This window comes from Heloderma suspectum, chromosome 5, assembly GCF_057233095.1.
Source record: "Heloderma suspectum isolate Gila_16-S chromosome 5, 16-S_ref, whole genome shotgun sequence".
NCBI classification, from domain to species: domain Eukaryota; kingdom Metazoa; phylum Chordata; class Lepidosauria; order Squamata; family Helodermatidae; genus Heloderma; species Heloderma suspectum.
The window spans coordinates 207,170,950-207,196,761 of record NC_139462.1 but is presented as its reverse complement, the minus strand read 5'-3'; the positions used below and the strand labels follow the sequence as shown (position 1 = coordinate 207,196,761).

At 42.1% G+C, this 25,812-nt stretch overlaps 1 protein-coding gene across 4 annotated transcripts in view; it reads left to right on the top strand.

Moving 5' to 3' along the window:
- EPC1 (enhancer of polycomb 1) overlaps positions 1-25,812 on the top strand; it is a 73,666-nt gene that overhangs the window by 14,061 nt on the left and 33,793 nt on the right. The window contains exons 1-5 of one of the 4 annotated variants that reach the window (XM_084859184.1): positions 1,504-1,980; positions 15,344-15,503; positions 19,830-19,975; positions 20,299-20,505; positions 20,673-20,821. In XM_084859184.1, coding sequence (XP_084715310.1) covers positions 1,828-1,980; positions 15,344-15,503; positions 19,830-19,975; positions 20,299-20,505; positions 20,673-20,821 — 815 coding nt within the window. In that variant the 5' untranslated portion in view covers positions 1,504-1,827. Of the gene's footprint in view, positions 1-1,503; positions 2,995-15,343; positions 15,504-19,829; positions 19,976-20,298; positions 20,506-20,672; positions 20,822-25,812 lie in introns of those variants that run through there. The other 3 variants (XM_084859186.1, XM_084859185.1, XM_084859187.1) reach the window with 3 other exon arrangements.

Below are 25,812 nucleotides of genomic sequence, written 5' to 3'. Positions count from 1 at the left end.
GTGACTTCTTTCAGGGTGTGTGTTCTGTGCATACAGTACATATAAATCCCCTCTTCTAAAAAAAGGTTGGGGAAGTGTGAGGTAAGTTTAAAATAACAGTTTTAAAGTTGCAAATAACTTTGTAACGATTTGCAGAGGGTCTGTAGCAGCAAAAACAAGAGAGGCTTGTGGCACCTCAAAGACAAACATTTATTTATTCTGGCATAAGCTTTCATGGACACTGACCATTTCATCAGATGCATGAAGTGTCAACCTCAAATTGGCTGATCTATATACACGTGGAGGGAGAGATATAAACAGTATTGTCAGAGAGAAATGAAATACAGGAAAGTACAGGCAGTTGTTATTTTAACTAGTTGTCATTCACAAAACATTTGGTGATAACTCAAGATATTGTTACAATGCACAGTTCATCAAGAAATTAAACTCTGTCCCTATTCAAACCACAGGAAATAAAGTTTTTATAAAAAAGCACTACATATGCTAATTGGCTAACCAATGCAATGATGTCTGCCCATGTTATCACCCAACGTTTTGTGAATGGCAATCTTACGGTAATTATCACTGCTTGTACTTCCCTGCATTTCAGTTTTGCATTTCAATATGTTAATCAGCTCACCATTGCAATGATTGTTACCATCCCAGCCTCTTGTGAATGACAACGGTTCATGTAATTTTTGCAGCCTGTACTCTTCTGCATTTCAGTTTCCTCTGACAGCACTTTGCATCTCCCCCTCCCTCCATGTGTGCATAGCTTGGCCAATTTGAGGTTGACACTGCAGTAGATCTGGTGGATTGGGTCCACTTCATCAGATCTATGAATAAATACACTTGTTACCTTTTAAGTTGCCGCAAGACGCTTCATATCATGTACACGTATATAACTTCGTGTATCATGTACACACACATTCCTCCCAGTCAAATTCTATAGAATTTTTTTGATGTCACAGAGCCGGTCTTCCAGAGTAAAGAACAACGTGGCTGGGGCGGGGGAGAGAAGTTACGGCTTAGAGAGTAGAGGGGAGGCTACTCCTGCTGATGTTTAACCCAGCCCGTGTAACCCGTATAATTTTTTTTAAAACAACAAGCGGAGAACGGAGGCGACCCTTCCCGCAGGGGGCCATGCTATGCTGTCTCCACGGTGGAGCAGCCTGCCTGGTGCTCCGGGGATGCGCTGAGTCTCCCTCAGCCGCGAGTGTTGAGGCTTTTTTCCGCTCCTGTGCCGTCCTCCAGGCGGCAGTGACGGAGCAGCCCCTCGTTCCCCCATTTCCCTGCGTGTGAGGGACGCCTGAGGGCGGGTGGGCCAGTTTCTCTGGCGCATCACAATGAAGGGGGCTGCCGGCCAGTGACGGCTTCGGGCAGGGAGACCGGAGCCGCTTCATCCCCGGGCAGAGGCAGGCAAAACTCGAGCTCTCCCGCTCTTTCGTGCCCGTCCCTCTCCGTGCCCGCGCCGCGCGCCCCTTCTCTCACCCCCCCCCGGCAGCGCCGTGCCCGCGCTTTTGCGCGATGCAGTGTGGGAATGGCTGTGGCGCTGGGGTTGGCTGAAAGAGGCGGCCAGTCGAGGTTTAATGTCCGCCATGTTGGCCGTGGCGTATTGAGCAGAGCCGGAGCGGCGGAGGAGAGAAATCGGCGCCCCAGCCTAGCCGCGCCAGCCGGCGCCGCTGGGACCCGCCTCGGAGTGAGCCCCGCCCCGTCGCGGGAGCCCCGGTCCCTCCATGAGAGCGCTCGGCGGGGTCCGGCTCTCAGCTCGGAGCGCTCTCGCTGCCTCCCCCCCCTCCTTAGCCGGAGCAGCAGCCGCCATAGCAGTTGCAGCCGCCGACGACTAACATGAGCAAACTGTCGTTCCGGGCCCGGGCGCTGGACGCGTCTAAACCGCTTCCCGTCTTCCGCTGCGAGGACTTGCCCGACCTGGCCGAGTATGCCTCCATCAACCGGGCCGTGCCGCAGATGCCCACAGGCATGGAGAAGGAAGAGGAGTCGGTACGTGAGAGACCCCCTCCCGTCCCTACTCCGGCCGAGCCGGGCCCCGCCATCGCCCCGCACCCGGGCCCCCACCATCGCCTCTGCGCAAGCACAAAATGGCCGCCATCTTCTCCCCGCTTCCTCCCTCTTTTCCCCCTCCCTGGGGGGGAGAGGGCGACGCTGAGCCCCAATAGCCCCGCCGCCACCCCTCTGGGAGGCCCCCCCGAGGTCTCCCTGGCTCTCGTCCCGAGTGTGGAGGCCGCCGGCCGGGCTCTCCTCCGGCCCCCGAAAGGCACAAAGGGGGTCACGTGACGCGGCGGCTGGCCGCCATTTTGTTGTGCCTCGCGTTTGTTGGGCTGGGCCTTGTGCAGCAGGCGGCTGCGAAAGCGCGAGCCTAGTGGCGAAGTTCTCCCTTTTGGTCGCTAGGTGGTGTCTTTGAGTTGTAATAAGCCGTGCCGGGTGGGGAAAAAAACGGCGTGAGGAAGTTAAGGCTGCCCATGTGGGTTCGCGGCGTGTTTTCTCTGCTTCGCGGAGGGTTTGATATAAGAACCAGACTTGTACCGGCTAATTTTCAGCGGAAATTGTACTAATCTTTCTGGTAGCGTAGCGCAGACTCTTAAACTGTAGAAGTAGCGATGCACAAATATTGCCTCTAATACGCATTGTTTAGCCTGCGAGATAACAGTGCAGAAACCTCCCTGATTGCAGGTAGCTGCTTTCTAAATGAGCTTTTGGATGATACGCGCTTCTTTTTTGCCCGCGCCCCCAGTAAAACTGATGCGATCGCTGCTATTAGAACAACATCGGTCATGTTCACGTTAGTTTGTAAGCTACGGCGGTAGTTACCGTACAGTGCCGTGGAAGAACAGCACTTACAAATGAAAGACGTCCGTCCACTTCTACTTGTTTTGACTGAAGTTCCTCCTGTCCTGACGCCTGTTGGAATACTCAGCAATAATACAGCTATAATTTCAGCGCTAGTGGATATATAAATCAATGGTTAGAAGCCATGACATTACTCCTTTTTATCTGGTAAAGGACAGAGACAGCCTTTAGGAAATAACGTACTCTAAGTTAGAATGACAGAGGTGGGGGTGGGCATTCCACTCCTACAGATGTGGAAAGCAGGTCTGGTGTGACAGCTTTCCTCAGTTTTGCCTCTTTATGCCACAGTAAATGTTTAACAATCTTTGAGAGTGGAGGCAAAATTCAGACATAAGTAGGAAATCCATTAGATGTGTCTAAATAGTATGCATTTTGTGTTTTTAAATGTGTCCTGCATACGTCTAGGATGTTTTCTAGCAGTTTAGTGGAACAACAAATTTTAAAGTTATTAATGTTTTAATAACATATGAAAGAATTCAAAGTTATTGAAATATGGGTTTATTAATTTAGGCTTACTGAAACAATTGGAAATGTGTTAAACTCTTTAGCGTGTAGAAACTTGTACAGTACCTGTTGCTATTGTATAATGCTTTCATGACTGCATTGCTTGGGTGATGTTATTTTTTAAAAAAGGAAGCTAGATAGTTCATGTGAAATTAATACTCTTTACTGAAAGAAACTCATAGTAGTTCAGTATAAATGCTGTGTAATAGCATCTTTAGCAGTGGGATTTTTAAGACTGATCTGTTGCATACTTTCTTCAGTTACTTACAGTATTGTGAATATAAACAAAATGTGAATTCCATTTAAACAGCAAATCTCAGACCATGCTGACTATATGGTGCACATGAAGAAACCAGGACTAAAGCTGAGGCAGCAGCCCTATGAATTTAACCCTTACTTAGAAGTAAGGAACAGGACTTAATTCTTAGTAAACATGCATAGGATTAAGTTGAAAGAAAGTGAGGCCTGTTGCGTTTTATTTCTGTTTGGGTATCGGTGTCCTGGGACTAATCATTATGAAATTTAGCCTCCCTAAATTGTAAGCTTTCGTTTTTTTCATGCTGAATTTGAGCAATTGTACCCATATAGATAGATGGTTCTGAAGAAGAGAGGATCAGGACATAATTAAGCTTCAAATCCTGCTGACAGAATTTAGCAAATTAAGGAAGCAATCTTATGGCCAATAGGATTTTTTTGGTTTCTGGGAATTGAGGTTGGAGCCAGGGCTCTGAACACCGTTCCCAGAAACTGCTCATGGCTGATGTGGTTCTCCCTGTGCTGGCTATGTCTCCGCACTGGGGAAGAGAGCACAGAGACAGGGAAAAGGGGACGGGGAGGGGAGGGGAGGAGAGGAGACAGCAGCTTCCTATGCGCAGTGTAGCCTCCTTCCCTTCCCCTCCCCAAAGCTGCAGCTAGACAGCCAAAATAGGCTATCTAGCCAAAAATACAGGGTGGCTGGAGCATGGAGGCAAAGATTGCCTCCATGTTCCAGCCGCCCTGCATTAGATACTTGATAGCCCCTGATGTTGGAGGCTGCTGACTATTTCAGTAGGATTGTGCCCTAACAGTGCAATCCTTTATATGTCTACTCAGAAGTAAGACGCAGTAAGTTCAGTAGGGGTTGCTTCCAACAAAGTGGATATAGGATTGTAGCCTAAATTAGCAAGGTATGTAGAGGTGATTGAGTCTGTGGGTGCATTGGTGCCAATTACCCGGCTTGTTTAAACCCTGGGTTACATGTTAGGTTTTGTTTAATCTTGGGGTAGTATCCAAGGGTACATGAACTAGGCCCATTCACTTCAGTGGCCCATTCACTTCAATGGGTCTGTTCTGTGTAGGAGTACTATTGGATACTGTCCTTGGTCTCCAAATATGGTTTGTCGGGGGGGACAAGCTAGAGTTCTGGGCTTGGACACTATGCTAAACAAGCCACCCTTGCAGGCAGGAGGACTTCTTGCCCCGGAAGGTGGGCAAGAAATATTTGAAATAAATAAAATTAAGTAGGAGCAATGGAGTAGCATGAACTAGCTTGTCCATTCATGACAACCCAGGGTTTAAAAAATGCCTGGGTTGTCATTGTGTGCTAACTGGGCCAATGGGAATGCTCTGAAGTAAGTAGGTAGTAGACAGTAATGTCAGCATAACAGCTTGGAGCATAAAGAACCTGCTGTTCAGTATATTTGGATTGACTTAATCTATCTAAATGATTATAAGAAAGGAAGCTTTTGTTAAAAACATAACCCTTACAATGACTGTGGAGTATAGATCGGCCTACCCCAACCTGGTGCCTACAACTCCTATTGTCCTATGCTGTTTGGCACTGATGGGAGTTGGGAGTCCAAAACATCTGGAGGGCACCACCTTGGGGAAGTCTTATATAGATTAAATAATGTGTAACTTACAAGTTTTGCTGCTGACTTATGATCCTGGCTTGTTTGGGAACAACAAACCAGGATCCTGGTTTCAGGTGTCACAACAAGCTATCTCTTCCTAGTTTGTTTTACTCATTGAATGAAGGGAGAAGTGAAGTGGGAACAAACAGGCTATGTGTACCAGTACACTACTCATTCTCAGTAAGCCAGGATAAGCCAGGGATCCTTGCTAATTGTGTGTGAATGTAGTCTCTGTGTTTCAACTATTCTCAACCATAGTTTGCCTGTCATCTGATTTCTTTAGACCATGTTTCCTCTTCCATACATTCAGCTGCTGCCAACATTCTGTACGCGCATAGCTTCTTGTCAGGCAGTTTTTTTTAAACAATCTTCTTATTTACAAACTTTTATAATCCTGCATACCTAGGGAGTCCGAGTAGAAGCTAATACTTTATATTTGAGTGGCCCTGTTAATTCACTATTGGAAGAAAGGATCTGTCTTGAAGTTGATTCACCTTTCTGGCTAGTGTCTAAGAATAGTTTCATGGCATGTCTTGGCTAACACACATCTCTGATCAATGAAAATGTGACTCTGTTCATTCCTACCCTACCCTATTCCTATCCCCATCCTATCTTTTCATTCTCTTCTAATGAGGCTAGGCAATTGACCTCCATAAGTATTCATGGTATCCAAATAAAATATTTGTGCTTTAGTGTTAACAGGATTGATGCCAAAGAATGAAATCAAGTGAGGGCCAGAGGTAGATGACTCATACTAATTTTGTATAAGTGATGCAAGAGATGAAATGTTTTCAGTTGCCAGTAGTAGTATAAATTGCAGAATAGTAAAAAAAAATCTTGATCCTCCTTGATAGGAGCCTGACTTTCTTCTGAGTATGTTGGAGTATGAGTGTCATCTTAAGAACTACTTTACCATACTGAAAAGGGCTCTGACTGAATAACTGAGACATCTCAATATTTTGCTGGTGGGGCTCATGGAGTAATGAGCCACTTCTGGCAATGCAGAAAAGGGAGTTGCATTATCTGACTGACTGCTTGTGTCCCAATCCAAGTCCCACTGTGTTCTGTGGAGCTTACTCGCAAGTAAGTGTGCATAGGAATAAATAATCTCCCACATCTTGCCCTTCTTTCTGTATGTTATCTCTCCCCCCTGCCCTATCAATGCCTGTCATGAGTGCTTTCCCAATTTTTATAGGCAGGCAGCTCTGAAACTAGAATGGTAAATTGAGCACCTGGCTTTTTGTCCTGTGATCAAGATCTCCCTTACTCAGTAGCCTAACTTGAATTGGGTGCTTGAATTTCAAGGAGTGGGAATGCTCCCTTACTGACAGCCGTCTTAGCTACTGTGTTTAGAAGGGTGTGGAGGACATGATTTGACTAAAACCAGGGAAAATTAGGGACTGTGTATGTGGATTTCATGAAGAACCCCTGTACCTTTCCCACAATAATTCAAGCACTGATACTAATTAAGTTAAGTCCCAGCAACTGTGAGGGCCAAGACTAATGGAACCTGTGCCATCAGGAGTGTTCTGGCACTCTCGATTTTCTTAAAATAATTAGTGTGTCGTCGTCCCCAGGTTGTGAGCCTGTATGCTAAATAAGTCTTATTACTGTCTATAAGAGGATACTAGAAGAATAAAATTTTGAATGTGCAGCCTAAGAAAATTACACTAAAGTTTGGTGTGTTAAGAAGTTTGCATATGTCAGTGTTGCTATGATTCTAGTATCATGTGGGTTAGAAATTATTTTCCCCCTCAAACATGAGGATGGATTAATAGTCATCTCGCTGTTTTTCTCACTGCTCTACTTGAACTTCACTGGTCTGGTTCACACATAATGCTAACCCTTGGTATGGGTTGTTGAATTCTGGGTTGTCGTGATGTGTGAATCACAACCCAGAAAAGGAACCCATAGTTTGTTGTTGGGTTGCGAACTCTGGGGTGATTAAACCAGTGTTTCTCAAACTGTGGTCAGGGACCCACCAATGGGTCTCAGCCAACTGCAGACTGCCCAGTGCCTCTTTCCTTGGCTCCCCTGTGCCATGACTGCACCATATATACTGCATAGGCAGATGCAGCAGTGGGAGTTGTTGTTGCTGTTGTTTATTCGGTCAGTCGCTTCTGACTCTTCGTGGCTTCATGGACCAGCCCACGCCAGAGTTTCCTGTCAGCCATCGCCACCCCCAGCTCCCCCAAGGTCGAGTCCGTCACCTCCAAAATATCATCCATCCACCTTGCCCTTGGTCGGCCCCTCTTCCTTTTGCATTCCACTTTCCCTAGCATCAGCATCTTCTCCAGGGTATCCTGTCTTCTCGTTATGTGGCCAAAGTACTTCAGTTTTGCCTTTAATATCATTCCATTAAGTGAGCAGTCTGGCTTGATTTCCTGGTTTGATCTTCTTGCAGTCCAAGGCACTCTCAGAATTTTCCTTCAGTGGGAGTTGGTTAATCATAATTTTAAAAAACTGGGAATAAAGAGGAAGGGGATAAGAGAGAGAAGCTGTTATAGGAGGAAGTGAATGTAAAAGCAGCAGGAGGGAGAGATGAAAGGAACTGTCAGCACGGGGGGGGGGGATATGCTACAAGTTCAGTGTGAAAGGAGAAGAGGAAAAGAAAGGACAGGAGATATGAGTAAGAATATCTTGAGAGGTGTGTGAGTGGTGAAGGGAAAACAATATAAAATAAGTCTTCCTTAGAGCCTTTGGATCGGCAAACTGAAATGGAAAGACTGAGTAATAATACCTCCAGAACCCATGTCTACTTAACTGAAAGCAGAATAACAGAACTCTCTGCTACAGGGAAATAACTGTGTCAAAGAATTTAGCAATTCCCAAAGAGTTATTAGATATCAGTATAAAACAGTATCAGTAATTGCCAGCTGATCATGGCAAATTCTGCCTCTGTCTCCCACCATTTTGTGACTGGTGGGCCTCAGTCATTTTCAGCTCTCTCAAGCAGGCCCTGGGAATAGAAAGTTTGAGATTAAAACATGGGTAGTTATTACATCCGTAGGTTGTTCAGGGGCTGTTTTGCCAGGCGAGAGTGGTAAAAATAACAACTGCTCTACATGCCAGTACTACAGCTCTGAAAAGGCATTTGGGGTCCAGGGAGGGAGCAGGCAAAGGAAGAGGGAAACAAACCCATGGAATGAGGAAAAAGCCACATTTTGTTTGATTGTGTGCCAGACAAACCCTGGGTAGGGCAGCAAACTATGGGTTAAATAAACTACAAGTTAGCATTATGTGTGAACCAGGTCATTTTGTGTGTATTCTCATCATAAGCTATGGTTTTGGATGACCACTCAGCACATGAACACTATGTGGTGAGCTCCAAACATCAAATTTCCATATGTGGAAGTTGTGGATTTGTGTCCCAAGACTGTGCCAACATGGAAAACCAAAGCTGCATAATACCCATTTTTTTAGTTCAGACATTTTTACCCTGCTTAAAGGTGGCATGCATTTCCACATCTAAAATTTCATAGTAAACGCTAAATGATGCTAACAAAAATCAAAATCAGCAAATTAAAATACTGTTACCTAGTAACTCTCAGAAGCCAAATGTGCAACCATCATTTGCTGACCAAATGCCTCATCAATTAAATGTTTCACCACTTCCTAAAGTCTTGGTGGGATGTGTTTGCATGACCTGTTTCTGGAATGTTGCTCTACCTCAGGGCTTCAACAGTACAGGCAATGCTTTTTGTTCATAATAGCTAATAAAAGCACCTGATGCAGGCTATTGCATGATGAGCTGAATAATTGTGGATGTGAGTTTTATAGGGAGATGGTCTCTGAGATATAAGAGTCCCAGGCTGTGTTGAGTTTTAAAGTTTCACACCATTATCTTGATGTTTGCCAGGAAGTTAATTGGCAGCCAGTGCTATTACCATATTATGTGAAAAGCACTGTTTATTTACCATGTAAAGAGGATTTTGTACATTTTGTTTTTAAATGGAAATATATGAACTTCAGATTATAAGCTACTTTATTCGGTATGAATATGTACCATTTATCCCCTTGTTTGTAACTTGAACTTGGTATTTCATGTAGCAAGCTCAGATACACCTGAATAGTTATAGATTGTCAGTTTTATGATAAACTGTGCCCGTTTTAGCTAAATATGAGTGGCAGGCATGTTGCTTCAGAGTGCACTCTTACTCATGGAGCTAAAGATGTCTTGCTATAAAATAGTGTTTTGCAAGTAGATTACTCCAGGTAGCAAACTAGAAGCATCGTCTTCATTAATTTCATATTTTTCTATCCTTCAAAACAGAAACTGCTTCTGATAGTTTATTGGGGGAAGGGGAGATTAGCTCTGAGAAAGCATCCCAGAGGTAGTCTGTTCAGAGATGGGTTATCTTTGTGCTAGTTTCTAAGTGTTAAGCTTTTAAGAGATTTTAGATTATTTAGGCTAGGTATTCCTTTAAGCATTTATTCCTGATTAAGAGGGTGTAGGATTGTTTCTTATGCTAGGCTCATCACATGCTTTATTGAGGGAGATACTAGCAATTCTAATATGTGTATTTTAACACAAAGAACATAGTGAATCAGTGGATTTCATTGGACTTAGGATACAAGTACAGCTCTGCTATAGAATTGTTGGGTAGCCTTGTATGAGTTGCCATCTAGTGCATTTCCTCAAGGTTGTTTGGAAGATTAAATTAGTAAGAGTAAAACCCTGTGCCAGATAACTGTTAACTGTACTCTTTTTAAAAAATACTCAGCGAGGAACAAGTGATATGTTTTCAGAAATAAATGAGCTGACTGACTATAAACTAGCCAGATGATTAACCTAAAGATGCTACTTTTCTTGGCATGCAGTGATCTAGCCAGATAATATGGGGGGGGGGGGTGCCTTGTAAATTAGTTCCTTGAGGATATCTACAGAGAATAGTTGTCAGTGCTAGATTTCTCTAATTAAAAAAGCATTCTGTTTTATGTTGCAAGACTTGACAGCTCATGAGAGGTCCTTCTCTTGTTAGAGCTCTAAAGTAAAGTTTTGTCAACCTCTCAGGCAGAATGGCAATGCCTGTATTATGTTACATCCTGTGTTATTTATTATGTTATAGAGAGACTAACAGCACTTAGGTGTTCCACAATACTGTTGTGCAAATAGATCACTGAGTCAATTCAAGGTGCTGGTTTTGGCCTACTTAATCCTTCAAACAGATAAGATCTCAAGAACAATCTCTGCCCCCCCTCCCAACCGCTCAAGTTCTACAGTCCACTTTGGAGACCCTTGTTGGAACCCTCCCCTTTGTTAGAATCCCACTCGTTGTTAGAATGGCGTGAGGGCACAAGAGATTAACCCAGTTCGCATGACACTCCAGGAGCTGTGTTGTGTGCTGGGTGACATTTTGTATGTTCGACCCCTGCTTGGCGGATACCATACGTGCAAACCCAGATTATTTGAGGGTTAAACAACTCTCTCTTAACCCTACACTAAACCTAGGATTATGCAAGGGTTGTTTAATCCTCAAATAACCGTCAGCGGCTGGGGTTGTATGACACAGCACCCTCCAAGTGGGGGTTGCATATTCAAAATGTCACCCAGCATACACTGCTCATTATGGGTTAAATAACTCCCGATGGGCCTGGTGCATCATCCGAATGCCTTGTCAGTGGTTTTGCCCAGTACTTGGAATCGTCAATATAGAGATTTGCCTGGTTCTATCACTGCTCACCTTTTGGCAGACAGCAAAAACTAATTTATTTATATTTATATCTCATCCTTCCTTGCAAGGAACTGAGGATGACTAGCCCATATAAAAACAGTGGAGCACATGAACCCTGTTAAAATCATAACTCTAAAATTACAGATATACAGTAAAATCAGGAGTGTGTTCACATGTAACAGCTGCAAATCATGGGTTAATTAATGTTATGTGCAAACAGGGTTCAGAAAACAGATAAAACACTTGCCTATACCCCAAAAGCTTGTACAAATAAGGTTTATATCAGAAGTCTCTCCTGGATGCTGCTTAAGTAATTAAGGGAGCAATCCTATCGAGATAGGCGGTAGCCTCCGAACGCGGAGGCAAGTGCTTATCCAATGTAGGACAGGCAGAGTGCAGACGGGATGTTCTCCTCCATGCTCTGGCTGCCCTGTGTTACTGGCTAGACAGCCAATTTTGGCTGTCTAGTCAGAGCGGTTCAGAGTGGTGGGGGGCAGCCAGAAAACACATAGGAAGCGTCATAATGACACTTCTGCCCGCCCCTGGCAACGTCCCCTTTCTTCCCACTCTGCTCTTCTAAGTGTGGAGCCTGGGATGATCTATGCCACCTACAAGGCAAGGGGAGAGGGGAGAGGTGGTTTTCTGGGAACCGATCTCAGAGCATGGGCTCTGAAGTCGGTTCCCGAAAACTGAAAAATCCTAGGATTGCATCCTAACAAATACATAACTGCTGCTCATTCTTATTTGGGACTTAGTAGCTTTTTTTTAATGACTTTATTTTTTAAATCTTATTGTGTATTGCACATACATATAATATTGATTGCATATCTTATAGAAAAAAGAGGGGTATAAATATTAGAAATAGGTAGCAATATATTCAAGAAAAGTGGTTCTGACAAAGTGAGAAATAACTTCTTAGATTAGAACTTGTGGGATCCAGAGAGGATTATGAAAGTGGAGGCCAGAAACCAATCTAGCAACATGTTTTGGCTATGTCTAGTAATCATGCCTGTCTAGATATTATTAAATATGTCAATCTTGTGTTGGACATAGCCTCTATACATCTTGTACTTGGTTACCTGTCCAAAACATAAGCACATACTAATCAAGAGTCCTAAAAGCTAGAGCCTTTCTGGTAGTAAAAAAAAATAAAAATCCTCTTAACTCTTGGACTGAAGAAATGGTATATTTTGCAGTTAATGAGCTTTTAAAAAAATATATATTAAAGATAAATTTGAGGCCTATCAAAACATTTGAGACCTCTTTGTGAATTGTTAACCTATATAAACATTACCTTTGCTCTTCCTTTTTGGCCCTTCTTAAACTCTTTTTTGTGTATAAGTGTGCTGCTAGGGTTTTTTTTTTGTATTTTTATTGTGTAAGTATAAATAATGTTTCAGACTGTATTGTGAACTCAGGGAAGAGTGTAAGGGTCTGTCAAGAACTAGAGGAGTTTGATTTTAACTTTTACTCTAAAGTGTTCATAAATTTATAAAACTTTGAGTAACAAAGAATTGTCTACTGCTCTCCAGAGCAGCACAACTTCAAGTTGGGTTTAGTGTAAAGTACTAATGTGTGTGTCAGGGCCTAAGAATATTATTTTAATTCTTAGATTACTTGTTCTTGCTTCTCCCTTTGGAATACTTATAAACAGAATCCAATTCTTTCCAGAAAAAATGCTGGCTGGGGAATGCTGAGAGTTGTAGGACTTTTTTTCTGTGTAAACATGCCTGGGATTGCACCCTTAGAGGTACTTCGTGTAAGTTTTATTCTTGTGATGTAAATTAGTGGTGTAAACTTTGAGCAACGGCTGCCTGTGCTTAGGCAGCCTTTTCTGTTTTGCCAGACTCTAACTGCCATAAATGGCAGTTTATAAACTCTCTGAAGTGACTACAATAAGTGATTAAAAGTGGGCTGGTGCTAATAAAGTTAGAAAAATGTCTTAACGTGTAACTTTAAGAGCACCCTGAAAATAATCATGCATGTCTAACTGCGGAGTAGCATGACATCTGACTGCAGAGGTGTAAACATGTGTTCCTCAATAATTAATCTTGAAAACAGCAGAAAATTAAATGTGAGATGTGGAAATGCTTTGCAAGATGTATATTCCAAACATTCTGAAAAAACTTGTGCCACAATGTCTTGCTAGCTCCTTAAATTACTCTGTATGAAGGAAATTGATGTCTGATTGCCAGATTGGAATGATAGTGGTATGTGTGATTGCCAAATTGGAGCGATGGAGCTGATGGCCAGATAGTAGAACCAATGTGAGCAAAGCTGCTAAGTGAACCTGAGAAATTAGATCAAAAATGAAGGAAAAAGTACAACATCAACTCACTGACCATTTAGAAGTTAACAGTTGGAGCTGGACAACTATAATAGCTGCCCAGTTCACATGATTTGGAAGATTGGGTACATGATAGCGGCTCCCCTCTTCTGTAGAGATGTTCTACTCTTCTTGGTTTGTCTGACTATATTTGCTATGGACTCTGGATTAGTGCTAACCATATTTTGCAACTCCTTTTCAAATCAGAGTTTGGAGCCAATTCTTGGTTAGGATGAATCCTATTTAGACTGCTGTAATATCTTGTAGTTGGGACTGCCATTGAAAATTCCTTATAAGCTGCAGTTAGTTCAAAATACAGCAGCCAGGATTTTGACCAGGACAGTTTGCTGGGCTCATATGTTGCCAATTTTAAGAAATGTATATTGATTACTTACCAGTTTGCGTCTGAGCCCAATTCAAAATGCCAGTTTTTACCTGTAAAGTCCTTTATTACCTGGCACCCAGGTACCTGAAGGACTGCCGTCTCCCGTATCAATTTGCCTGAGCACTTAGATTTTCCACTGAGGCACTTCTTAGATTGCCACCGCCATCAAAGATTAGGCAGGTGGCAACAAAGCAGAGGGTTTTCTCATTTGTGGCACCCCAGTTGTGGAACTTTCTCCCGAAGGAGGCTTGCCTGGCTCCCATTTTTATTATGTTTTAGGCATCAAGTTAAGATATTTTTGTGTTCTCAGGCATTTTAATGGCTTGTATTTTATAATCATATTCAGAGGGTACTATGTTTCAAAACATTAGCATGGTTTTAATTGCTATTTTAAGTGTATATTGTGCTATGTTAATTTTAATTGGTTTATTGTATATTTTATTTTGTTTTAAATTGCGGTGTAAATGGTCCTGGGATAAATGTTATGAAGACTGGTATATAAATGTTTAATACATTTAAATCAGTTTCCCAGTTCAGACATCTTGAAAAACTATGGTTATAACAAATGAGGAAAGGGAGGAGGGAACTTGTGGAATGTTTCAGATCTGAGCAGGGGCGAGCAAACTGCGGCCCTCCAGGTGCTTTTGGCCTCCAGCTCCCACCATCCCTGACCATTGGATGTGCTGGCTGGAGCTGACAGGAGTTGAAGTCCAACAACATCTGGAGGGCCACATCTTCCCCGCCCCTGCTCTAAAGCAAGACTTGAAGAATTGGGAACAGAATTTGAGCACTGGCTCCCTACACATGACAGAAAATTAGGACCCAGTCTTGAAAATATGTCCTCCCTCCTCTCGGTGGAACAGATTTTCCCCTTAACATGATTTACAGTTAACCAGTTGACATTTCACTTAGTCATGATTTGGGTGGGTGGGACAGAACAGTTTTGCTCCAGAGAGTAGCGGGGGGGGGGGGGAACAGAGTTAACATACAGATACAGCGGCCCGGTTAGCACATAATAGGTTATTTCAACCATGGGTTATTGGGGCTGGGCAGTAGTGAGCAAGCGTGCTACCTCCCACCTGCTTGCCACTTCCACTTTGCATCTGTTTTCATCAACAACCAAGGAACACCATTCCTGGTTTGTTTGATGTGACATGTGAACAAGGGTTTGAGAGACAAACAACCCTGAGTTTTAACCTTTAGTTTGTTAATCGTTCGTTGCTGGGTTAAAACTCTGGGTTGTTTCCTGGGTTGTTGATGAAAGCATAACACTTTGAATTGGCATTATGTGCGAACCAGGTCACTGGCTTAGTTTTTATTTACTTTATTTTCATCATGTCCCTTGAAGACTCTTTTGAAAGACTCTTGAGACTGCTAATATATTGTAAAACAATACAGTAATAATTAATAACACTAAAGGAGTCAACCTGTCAGTGAAATCTCAGTTTTTAGCTTATGATATGATAAATTTTGACTTGCTTTTTGCAATTCCTGAGTAATTAACAAAATGCAGTCAATAAAGAATGATACTAAACTCTCCAGTGGAGAGCAAGAACCTGTATAACCTCCAACAAGTATAGGTAATAGCATAACTGTTTGAAATAAAAGTAATATTTCTGCAATTTCTCCTCTCCCTGACCCTTGCATTAATTTAGTTATGACTAGAGTGTATATTTCAGTTTTCAACTGAAATATTTTTATTTTTAAAATCTAGGAACATCACCTTCAGAGGGCCATTTCAGCACAGCAGGTATATGGAGAGAAGAGGGATAATATGGTCATACCAGTCCCAGAAGCAGAAAGTAATATTGCTTATTATGAATCCATATACCCTGGAGAATTTAAGATGCCAAAGCAGCTTATTCACATACAGCGTGAGTATATCTTTATAATTGAGTGTCTAAACTCCACAGAGGGCTTTTGGTTGGATTTCTCAGGTAGTGTCATCCTTATTTCTGTATTCCAGAAAAGTAGCTGTCCTACTTTGTAGCACCAAGAAGACAATGCTGTGGCACCTTAGAAGCTGACTGGCTTATTATAACAAGAATGTCTGTCTTTTTGTGTGTGAATCTATTTAAATACAAAAGACAATTTGCAAAATAATTCAAAAGCTGCTGCTGCTTTTGGTTGCTTTTTTAACTTTTTGTTATTTGGATTCTTTTTATAAACTGCTTTAAAATCTCTTCTAGATCTAGAGGCCAGGAAAAAACAGTGGGCTCAAAACAGTGTCAATATTCTACCTTTTTAACATGCAATCTTGCGTAATAAAATCTAGCAGCTGTCAAAATACTTAAATATGAACTCCATATGAAGCTATGTTGCCTCCTTCAGGTGTCCCTGCAGCACTTTCTGTTAGGTCATCTGGTTACAACTTTTTCTGAAATTTTCGTGAACTCACTTCAGTGACATACTTGGTTAAAAAAAAAAAACCCTTTCACTAGACATAGCTGTCATATCTGGTCACTGTTGTCATTGGAGATATATTCTATCCCATGGGAAGTGTCCTGTGAGAGTATGAATCCTTCCTAGTTAACATCTTATATGGAATTGTTGAGAGATCGTCCATAGATTAGGATGAGGTGTCATCTCTATTCATTTACTGTTTGGTTTTGGGTGCAGCAAAAAGACTGTGATAGTTTGGATGATGGTGGGTGAAGAATCTTGCATGTATCCAGATAAGACCAAAGTTGTAATGGCAAGATGGGGATAGGAAATCTTGTAGTTTGGGTGTGCGCTTTTCGCCAGGGGTCTGTTTTCAGTTACACTTCTCATGCTGGCTGCATCTCTTCCTAAAGCTTGAAGACTACGGTTAATTGCTGTTTGTTGTTCTGTGTGGGGCTGCCTTTGACTGTTTGGAAGTCAGCAAGCACAGAAAGCTGAGGTTTGAATCCATTATGGACGAAGGGTGTTCTCTGATGGTGAGAGATGTTTTGGACTACAGCCCCCATCATTCCTGACCATTAGCTATGTTGGTTGGAGCTTATGGGGGCTGTAGTCAAAAACATCTGGAGGAAACCTGTTTGGGAATACTGCCTTATAATATCTTCCTCCTAGATAAAGTCAGATTTATATAATGGCATTATGGTACTAGTTATGTCCTATTAGGAACTGCTAGGAAAGCTCTTTTTTTCCATGTCATCTATTGGGTGTGTTTATTTACTAAATACTGTATAATCTAAATTGATTATAACTTGTACATTGAATCATTTTGCTTAAAAAAAGAAGCAGAGGGTAGCAATAAACTGGCATTCTTCACAGTGGAAGGAAGGAAGTTGTGGAATTTCCCAAGAAACCTATGTTGTGGCTGATGCTGTTAACTGATTAATTTAAAAAAAACAACAAGAAACCAGTTATCATCCGATACACTTGACAAAGCCTAGCAAGTCTTGGACATGCATTGGAGCTTTAGTGTCTTCTAGCCGTTACAAATAGGAATACGATAGAGATATGTAACTGAGTCCAACTTCTTAAATACTCTTTTTAATCTCATGTTTTCTAATTGAATCTTGAGTTCATCCTGCTTTTTAAAACAAAATAACTGAACAAATACAGAGCACGTTTTTATTTTCATAATGGTGAATTTATTATAATCTTTTTCCTATTCCAGTACACAAGAAAATGCATGTTAAATTACCTATATCAAGGGTGGGGAACCTCAGGCCTAAGGGCCAAATTTGGCCCACCTGAGATAGCCATGTCCCTTTTCCCCCAGTCACCGATCGTCTGGTAGTTTCCTCACTTTTGTGCCATTTTTTTCCCACCATTCTAAACGATTGAAATGCCTCTCCTAAGGCTTAGTTACTGGCAATAAGAGCTTTAAGTTACAATGTGCTTTTATATTTTGTATTCCCTATTGGAATATGATCCCTGAGAGCTTCTCCAAAACTGGATTTAGTCCTTGGGCTAAAAGAGGCTCCCCACCCCGACGTATACAAACATCAGTCCCCCTATTTGCTCTGACCCACAAAATTAATTAATTAGGAGCTTGTTGTGTTGGGGGTGGGGGAATTGCACACTTCATAACTTTGGTTACTATTTGTTGTGCAGACTTTTTCTTGGTGTGCTTGCTGTTAATATTTATTGAAATAAGGATATTTGAGTCCAACTCAAAATTATACTACAGTTCTTAACTAATATAATCCAGTAGTATTGTGCATAGTATTTCTAACTATATTTGTAATCTTACAGCCCAAAATACCACATTTGGTATTTCCAAGAGATATAGAAGCAGTTCGCTATCTGTTACTCACACCACCAATATTTTGTATAATCCACCAGTAGTCAAATATTGATAATATAAAGGACATGATTCAATCATGTCCTTGCTCGGGCAGCCAGGTCTGCTGGCTCTGGTGCACATGTGGCTGGCCCTGGAGCACATGCAGCCTCCACCACTAGTGGCATGATGTAGCACTTCTGGGGGTAAGCCCCAAAGCAGCAACATTAATTTCTGGAACGGGCAGGTCACGCCATTCCAGAAACTAGTGTTACCACTTCTTTCAGGGCTTGCCCCTGGAAGCGCTACATCGTGGATGCCAGCAGTAGGGGCTGCTCATGCGCCAGGCCCAGCAGACCTGGCTGCATTTGCATTGGCATGACTTGCCCAAAGTCTAAAAATGCATAGGATTGTGCCCTTAGTGGTTTTGCTGGTGTTTGAGGGTCTGTTAAAAAAACTGCATTGATTTCAAGAACATGTTTATCATGCCAGTACAAACCATTTAATCTCTAAGGAAGCATAGTGTGTTTTCCTGTGTGCTGTTGTTGCTTGGTCATCTTAAGAGTCAAAGTGTTGGCCACCTGTGGCTTTTTCATCTGCAGTTAACAGATTGGATTTCTCTACTGGGACTGTTTGTCTCTCCACCCGCACAAGTACCCTAAGTTAGGGAGCTTTTGCCACTATAGGGACAGCGAACTGGGGGCCTGAGAATTTCTCAGTATAGTCCCAGCATAACTCTCAATTAGAGATGTAACATTTCTGGAAATATCGAGGCCATGGGAAAGGGGGGGGGGGCTTCTGGAAAAAACAGAAATTTGGGGGGAAATTGAAAAATAAGCAATACTTTTTTTTTTTTTAAGCGCTCTTTACAGATCTTTACAGATCTAAAGTCACTTTGTTGCTTTAAGACAGCCTTCCCCAACCTGGTGCCCTCCAGATATTTTGGAATGCACAACGGTGGCTCTACTCACATGTTGGGAAACTGAGCATAAAGCAGTAAAATATATTTTAGATCAATAATTTTAATAAGGAATGGAAGAAATAACTATGCTGGGAATCTTACAGAGAGGATTTAAAAACATTTTTCCCCATGGCTGGCATTATTTATAGTAATTTTACATCTCTAGTCTTTCTATAAAAGTGTTTTTATGACATAGTTTTTGGAAATCATGCTGGGGGGAGTAAAGGCTGAGTAACATATACTTTGTCTTAAATTCTAAAATAAAATATTTCATAATCCAAAGCTGTTCAATTCTTTCCAATTTTTCGGGAAAAAACAAAAATGGTCCGGGGGGGGGGGGGGTCTCGAATTTTCCCTGTTCTTTTCCAGGCCTTTCACATCTCCACTCTAAATCCAGAAGGATACACTGAAACCTTATTTTCTTTTCTCCAGTGTAAATGCAACAGAGGCCGATTTCTTTGCTTAAGTATCACAGCTGCTTGCTCCCATTGCCTCTGTGTGGGAAAAGTGACCAGAGTTCATAAATCATGGCTCTGCCAAAGCCTTTGTTGCCATTCATACTTAAGACAATGGGGTTAAACACACTTAGTGCAGAATTGATTTAATGAGTGAAGCTCATGTTACTGGAGTTTGAGCCTTTACTTAAATTGATAATATAAGCTCCAATTAAAACTTAGTTGCTTATCAGGGTCCTGCAAACAAGGCCTGCTATCTTAAATCAGCATTCTCAGAAAACCGTAAGAAATAAAACTTTTATGTTAGAATTCCAAGTTACGGGAACATACTTGCAGTTTTCTGCAACTCCTAGAATTATTCATTTTGAAGTATGTATTTAAAGTAGAAAATTCATTAAACTGCATGTTTTAACATGGGCCTCTGTAAAATGCTCATTAGTTAAGCTGAATTAATCCGCTCCTTAAAGCAGCTTTAGAACAATGTCTGAATTGTCTTCTGCCCCTTTCTTATCCCTTTTGCCCAGAACACCTGAAAAACAGAAAGCATAAATAAACTTTTTCCCTTCAGCTTTTAGTTTGGATGCTGAGCAGCCAGATTATGACTTGGATTCAGAAGATGAGGCTTTTGTGAATAAGCTGAAGAAAAAAATTGATATTTCTCCTTTGCAATTTGAAGAAATGATAGATCGACTGGAAAAAGGCAGTGGTCAGCAGGTACAGCATTGTTTAAACTATTTGAAATATAGAGAGCCAGTGTGGTGTAGTGGCTTGAGTGTTGGACTGGGAGTCTGGCGATCTGGGTTCTGGTCCCCACTCGGCCATGGAAGCTCACTGAGTGACTTTGGGCCAGTCACGGACTCCCAGCCCAACCCACCTCACAGGGTGGTTGTTGTGAGGATAAAATGGAGGAGAAGGATTATGTATGCCGCCTTGGGTTCCTTAAAGAGGGGGAAAGGCGGGATAGAAATGTCATAAATAAATAAACAAATTATAGGAAATAAATGTACAGAAGTGACGTATTTGGGTTTTACCTTTAGCCTGTCAGCCTGCAGGAGGCCAAGCTACTCTTGAAGGAAGATGATGAACTGATTAGAGAAGTATATGAGTACTGGATTAAAAAGAGGAAAAACTGTCGTGGTCCGTCTCTTATCCCAGCAGTGAAACAGGAGAAGCGTGATGGTTCTAGCACAAATGATCCTTACGTTGCATTTAGAAGGCGAACAGAAAAGATGCAGACTCGAAAAGTGAGTGTCTATATCTTATATAAAATCTTTGGACATGTAGGTTATTTACAACTTGCCTCTGCAAAAGAAATAAGCGTTATGGACAGTGTTCAGACCCGGGGGGACTCTGTTTAGATTTACCGATGCACATGTTGGTTTGGATGTTTATGTTTGTATTTATTTTGCAGAATCGAAAGAATGATGAAGCTTCTTATGAAAAGATGCTCAAACTGCGTCGGGATTTGAGTCGTGCAGTAACAATTCTGGAGATGATAAAGAGAAGGGAAAAAAGCAAGAGGGAGTTACTGCATTTAACACTGGAAATTATGGAGAAGAGGTAAACAATACTTGAATTTTGCAGGACTCTTGGATTTTTAAATTATCATTTATGTTGCTGTCAAATACAAAAAGTAGAGATAACATTCTGCTTATGTGCACTGATATATAGAATGTCACCTTTGCATTTAACTAATATAGTAAGGTCTAATTCTGTATCATAGTAGCCAGCTTACTCAATATGGAAGGTCACTTCAAATGCAGACTTTTTTTTGCATATTCCATATTTATATATTAATAGTAATTAAAAGTATCTTTATGGTGGTGAATATACATCACCTCCAGTTAGGGTCATAAATTGGAATTGGTCAAATCCCGAGTTGAATCTGCTTTGCAGAGATCTGGAGGTGAAGCAGGATTTCCTCTGAAGAACCTGAGCTTCAGAGGAAAGCTTCATATGCAGTGCAGTGCTTCAGGAGAGCATTATCATTTTCTTTTGCCTTTTCATATCTAGAAAATGCCAAGGAGTGAGTGAGAAGGGGAGAGAGATGAATTGAGTGACTGATAGGTCTACCTAATAATCTCTGGGTACCATTTATCTGGGGGCTCTCCAATCACTGTGCTTGTGGGAGGGGTTTGAGAGTTATAAAATCCTTTGCTTAAGACTGCTCTCTTGTCAAAACAATGACATCCATTGCTATTTCTGTCTCAGCTCAGAGCAGTGACATGTTGAAGGGCATGTGAGAGGAATTGTTTGTGACTGGCTTCTGTAATTACTCCTTCCTGATTCCTTATCCTTCCAGTTCCAACTAACCCTCTTTATTCCAGCTTCGCAGTCCTTTCCCTAAAACTTTCCTCGTATTTTCCATTCTACCCATCCATCCTGATCTTCCTTTTGCATTTAAGTTTCATTTCTTGTTGTTGTTGTTCGTCTCTTAGAGAACTAGTTACATAGCCAGTATCATTTTCTCCACTGCCCTCCCCAATTTTTGCCTTAGTTCTATAGGTTGTGTTTTGAAGCTTGTTTTGTGTCTCTTCAACATTGATGGCTCTTAGCACAAAGCTCTGCGTCTATCCTTCTGTGATTTGGCACTTTCTTTACCAAAGGGCTGCTCTACAATGTCTGCCTTTTTCATAGCAATTACCCAAGAATTGGGGGGGATTGGGGCTTTGTTTTTCTCCTCACCCCAAAACGAAGAACGCTTATGTCTCCCATTGACTACCATGGGAAATATAAAATCAGCTTTAACATTTTTATTTTTTAACAGAATTGGATGAAATTTGCAGGTATAGTAGACATTTCTGAGGGGATGATGCCTGCCAAATTTAGTAGAAATAGGTGCATGGGCCTTGGTGCTAGGCTCTCTTACTTAGTTTTTAAAAAGAAAAGTGCCTATAATTGGGGCGGGGGGGCAGTTGACAGAAGTAGGTAGCATTTGCCAGAATAGTTGCCCCTTCTGTGAGAATAAAGCATACCAAATTTCAGGCACATAGGTGCAAGATTTTTGTGCAAGGTGAGAATTTACAGTTCTGAACCTCATTTTGAGCTTGGACCTGAACTGAGTAGGGGTCCCAACCAAATGTTGTGATTGGTGCACACCCTTACTTCCAGTCATAAAGTGATGCAATATTTTTATGAAAGTGTGCATGCTGTATTTAGATGGCTAGTCTCTCTCTCTCACCCTGCCTCTGAGGAGCATAGAGGGTGGGGTGGAAGGGAAATTAAGGGTCTAATCCTGGCTGGGGCTGGGAGTTGTCGGACTTTTCTCTGTCTACACATACGTAGGCTTACTATATAAGTCCTATATAAGTACCGAGCATAAGACTTTTATATACAAGTCTTATAGAATCATAGAATAGTAGAGTTGGAAGGGGCCTACAAGGCCATCGAGTCCAACCTCCTGCTCAATGCAGGAATCCAAGTCAGAGCATCCCCAACAGATGGCTGTCCAGCCTCATCTTGAATGCCTTCAGCGTGGGAGAGCCCACTACCTCCCTAGGTCATTGGTTCCATTGTCATATTGCTCTAACAGTCAGGAAGTTTTTCCTGATGTTCAGCCGGAATCTGGCTTCCTGTAACTTGAGCCCATTATTCTGTGTCCTGCACTCTGGGATGATCGAGAAGAGATCCTGGCCTTCCTCTCTGTGACAACCTATCAAGTACTTGAAGAGCGCTATCATATCTCCCCTCAGTCTTCTCTTCTCAAGGCTAAACATGCCCAGTTCTTTCAGTCTCTCTTCATAGGGCTTTGTTTCCAGTCCCCTGATCATCTTTGTTGCCCTCCTTTGAACCTTTTCCAGTTTGTCTTCATCCTTCTTAAAATGTGGTGCCTAGAACTGGACACAGTACTCCAGATGAGGCCTAACCAATGCTGAGTAGAGGGGAACTAGTACTTCCTGGTATTTGGAAGCTGTGCTTCTATTAATACAGCCCCAGATGGCATTTGCCTTTTTTTGCAGCCACATCACGTTGTTGGCTCATATTCAGCTTGTAATCTACAACAATTGCAAGATCCTTCTCACTTCTAGTGTTGTTATCCCGTAACCCGCACCTTGTAAATATGTATTTGGATTCTTTTTCCTATGTGCAGAACTTGGCATTAATCCCTATTAAATGTCATTCCATTGTTTTCTGCCCAGCGCTCCAGTCTATCAGGATCCCTTTGAATTTTGTTTCTGTCTTCCAAAGTATTAGCTATCCCACCCAAATTTGTGTCATCTGCAAATTTGATCAGCATTCCCTGCACCACCTCCTCCAAGTTATTAATAAAAATGTTGAAGAGCACTAGGCCCCGGACTGACCCCTGCGGTACCCCGCTCGTTACCTCTCCCCAGTTTGAGAAGATCCCATTCATAAGCACTCTTTGAGTCCAGTTCTGTAGCCTACTGCGGATGCACCGATCGTTGTTTCATCTAGCCCACTTTAAGCTAGTTTGCTCATCAGGATATCATGGGGCACTTTGTCGAAAGCTTTGCTGAAGTGGAGGTATATTATGTCCACAGCATTCCCACAGTCCACAAGGGAGGTTACCTGATCGAAAAATGAGATCAGATTTGTCTGGCAGGATTTGTTCTTGACAAACTCATGTTGGCTTCGAGTACTCACTGCATTGTTTTCAAGGTGCTTATAGATGGATTTCTTTATCATCTGCTCCAGAATTTTCCCAGGGATTGATGTCAGACCGTCTGGTCTGTAGTTCCCAGGTTCCTGCTTTTTACCCTTTTTGAAGATAGGGACCACATTAGCCCTCCTCTAGTTATCAGGCACTTCCTCCATAATTTCTCCAAGAGAATAGACAGTGGTTCTGAGAGCTCTTCTGCCAGTTCCTTTATTACTCTAGGATGCAGTTCATCTGGCCCTGGAGATTTGAACTCATTCAAAGTAAGTAGGTGTTCCTTGACCATATTACCTATTGATCTCAAGCTGCAGTCCTGCCGCTTCAGCCTGTACTTCACCTTTGCTGTGGGGGCGTGGGTCATAGACCCTCTTTTGGGAGAAGACTGAGCCAAAGTAGGAAGTGAGCACCTCTGCCTTTTCTTTGTCATCTGTTATCATTTTGCCATCCTCATTTAATAGCCGAACCACCATTTCTTTCTGCTGTCTTTTACTGTGCACGTAGCTGAAGAAAGCTTTTTTGTTGCTTTCAGCATCCCTTGCTAACCTCAGCTCGTTCTCAGCTTTAGCCTTCCTGACACCATCCCTACAATTCTGTGCTACCTGCCTGTACTCTTCCTTTGTTGCTTGGCCTTCTCTCCACTTCCTATATGTGTCCTTTTTTTGTTTTCAGGTCATCTCTAAGCTTTTTGTGAAGCCACATTGGCTTCTTCTTTTGTCTTCCACCCTTTTTTCTTGTTGGAATTGTTTGTAATTGTGCCTTGAGAATTTCCTTTTTAAAAAACTCCCACCTATCTTGCACTCCTTTTCTCGTTAGAGTCGCTTGCTATGGGACCTTACTGATAATTGTTCTGAGTTTATTAAAATCAGCTTTCCTAAAATCCAGGGTATGCATCTGACTCCACTCGGCTTTTGCTTCCTTTAGAGCCATGAACTCAAGTATAACATGATTGCTTTCCCCCAGAGTTCCTGTAACTGCTATTTTAGCCACTAAGTCATCTCAGTTGGTTAGGATCAAGTCAAGGATAGCTGATCCTCTAGTTCCTTCCTCTACTTTCTGTAAGAGGAAGTTATCCACCACACAAGTCAGGAATTTCCTGGAGGGACCAAGTTTTGCAGAATTTGTCTCCCAACAAATATCGGGGAAATTGAAGTCCCCCATTACTACTACGTCATGCTTCCTTAAAACAATGACTATTTGCTTTTCAAAAGTTTCATCCTCGTCTTCTCCTTGATTGGGTGGCCGGTAGTAGACTCCGACCACCAGGTTCCTTTTATTGTTTGCTCCATTTATTTTAACCCAGATGCTCTTGATGGGGCTAGCAAGCTCCTCCTCCTGTATTTCTGTGCAGAGATAATGTATTTTTCACATACGGTGCAACCTCACCTCCCTTTCTGTTCCTCCAGTTCTTTTTGAACAAGTTATATCCTTCAATTGCTGTATTCCAGTCATGAGAGTCATCCCACCAAGTCTCAGTTATACCTATCAAGTCATAATTTCCTTCCTGTATTAAAAGTTCAAGTTAGTTCTGTTTGTTTCCCATACTGTGGGCATTAGTATATAGATGTCGAATACCATGTGCTTCATGGTCTGGCTTTCTTCCTACATGTTTGTGAAGACTATTATTGGGTGCTATTAGAGCTGTTCTCTCCGTTGTGGTGCATGACCCTTTTTCCATTGTTACCCCCAACTTTACATCTCTCTTCCCCGTATGATTCAGTTCAAAGCCCTCTTGATAAAGTTCTTCATGCTGTGGCCACACTTTTCCCAGCCTTTGTGAGGTGCAACCCATCCCTTGCCAACAGTCCATCTTCCAGGAAGTTCATCCTAAGTTCATCAAGACACACTTTGCTATTCCTTCTAATCTATTAGGTTTTAGGCTGTAAGATTTCTGTTTATATATTTGGGGGAACAAAATGAGCTGGGAGGGGTTCAG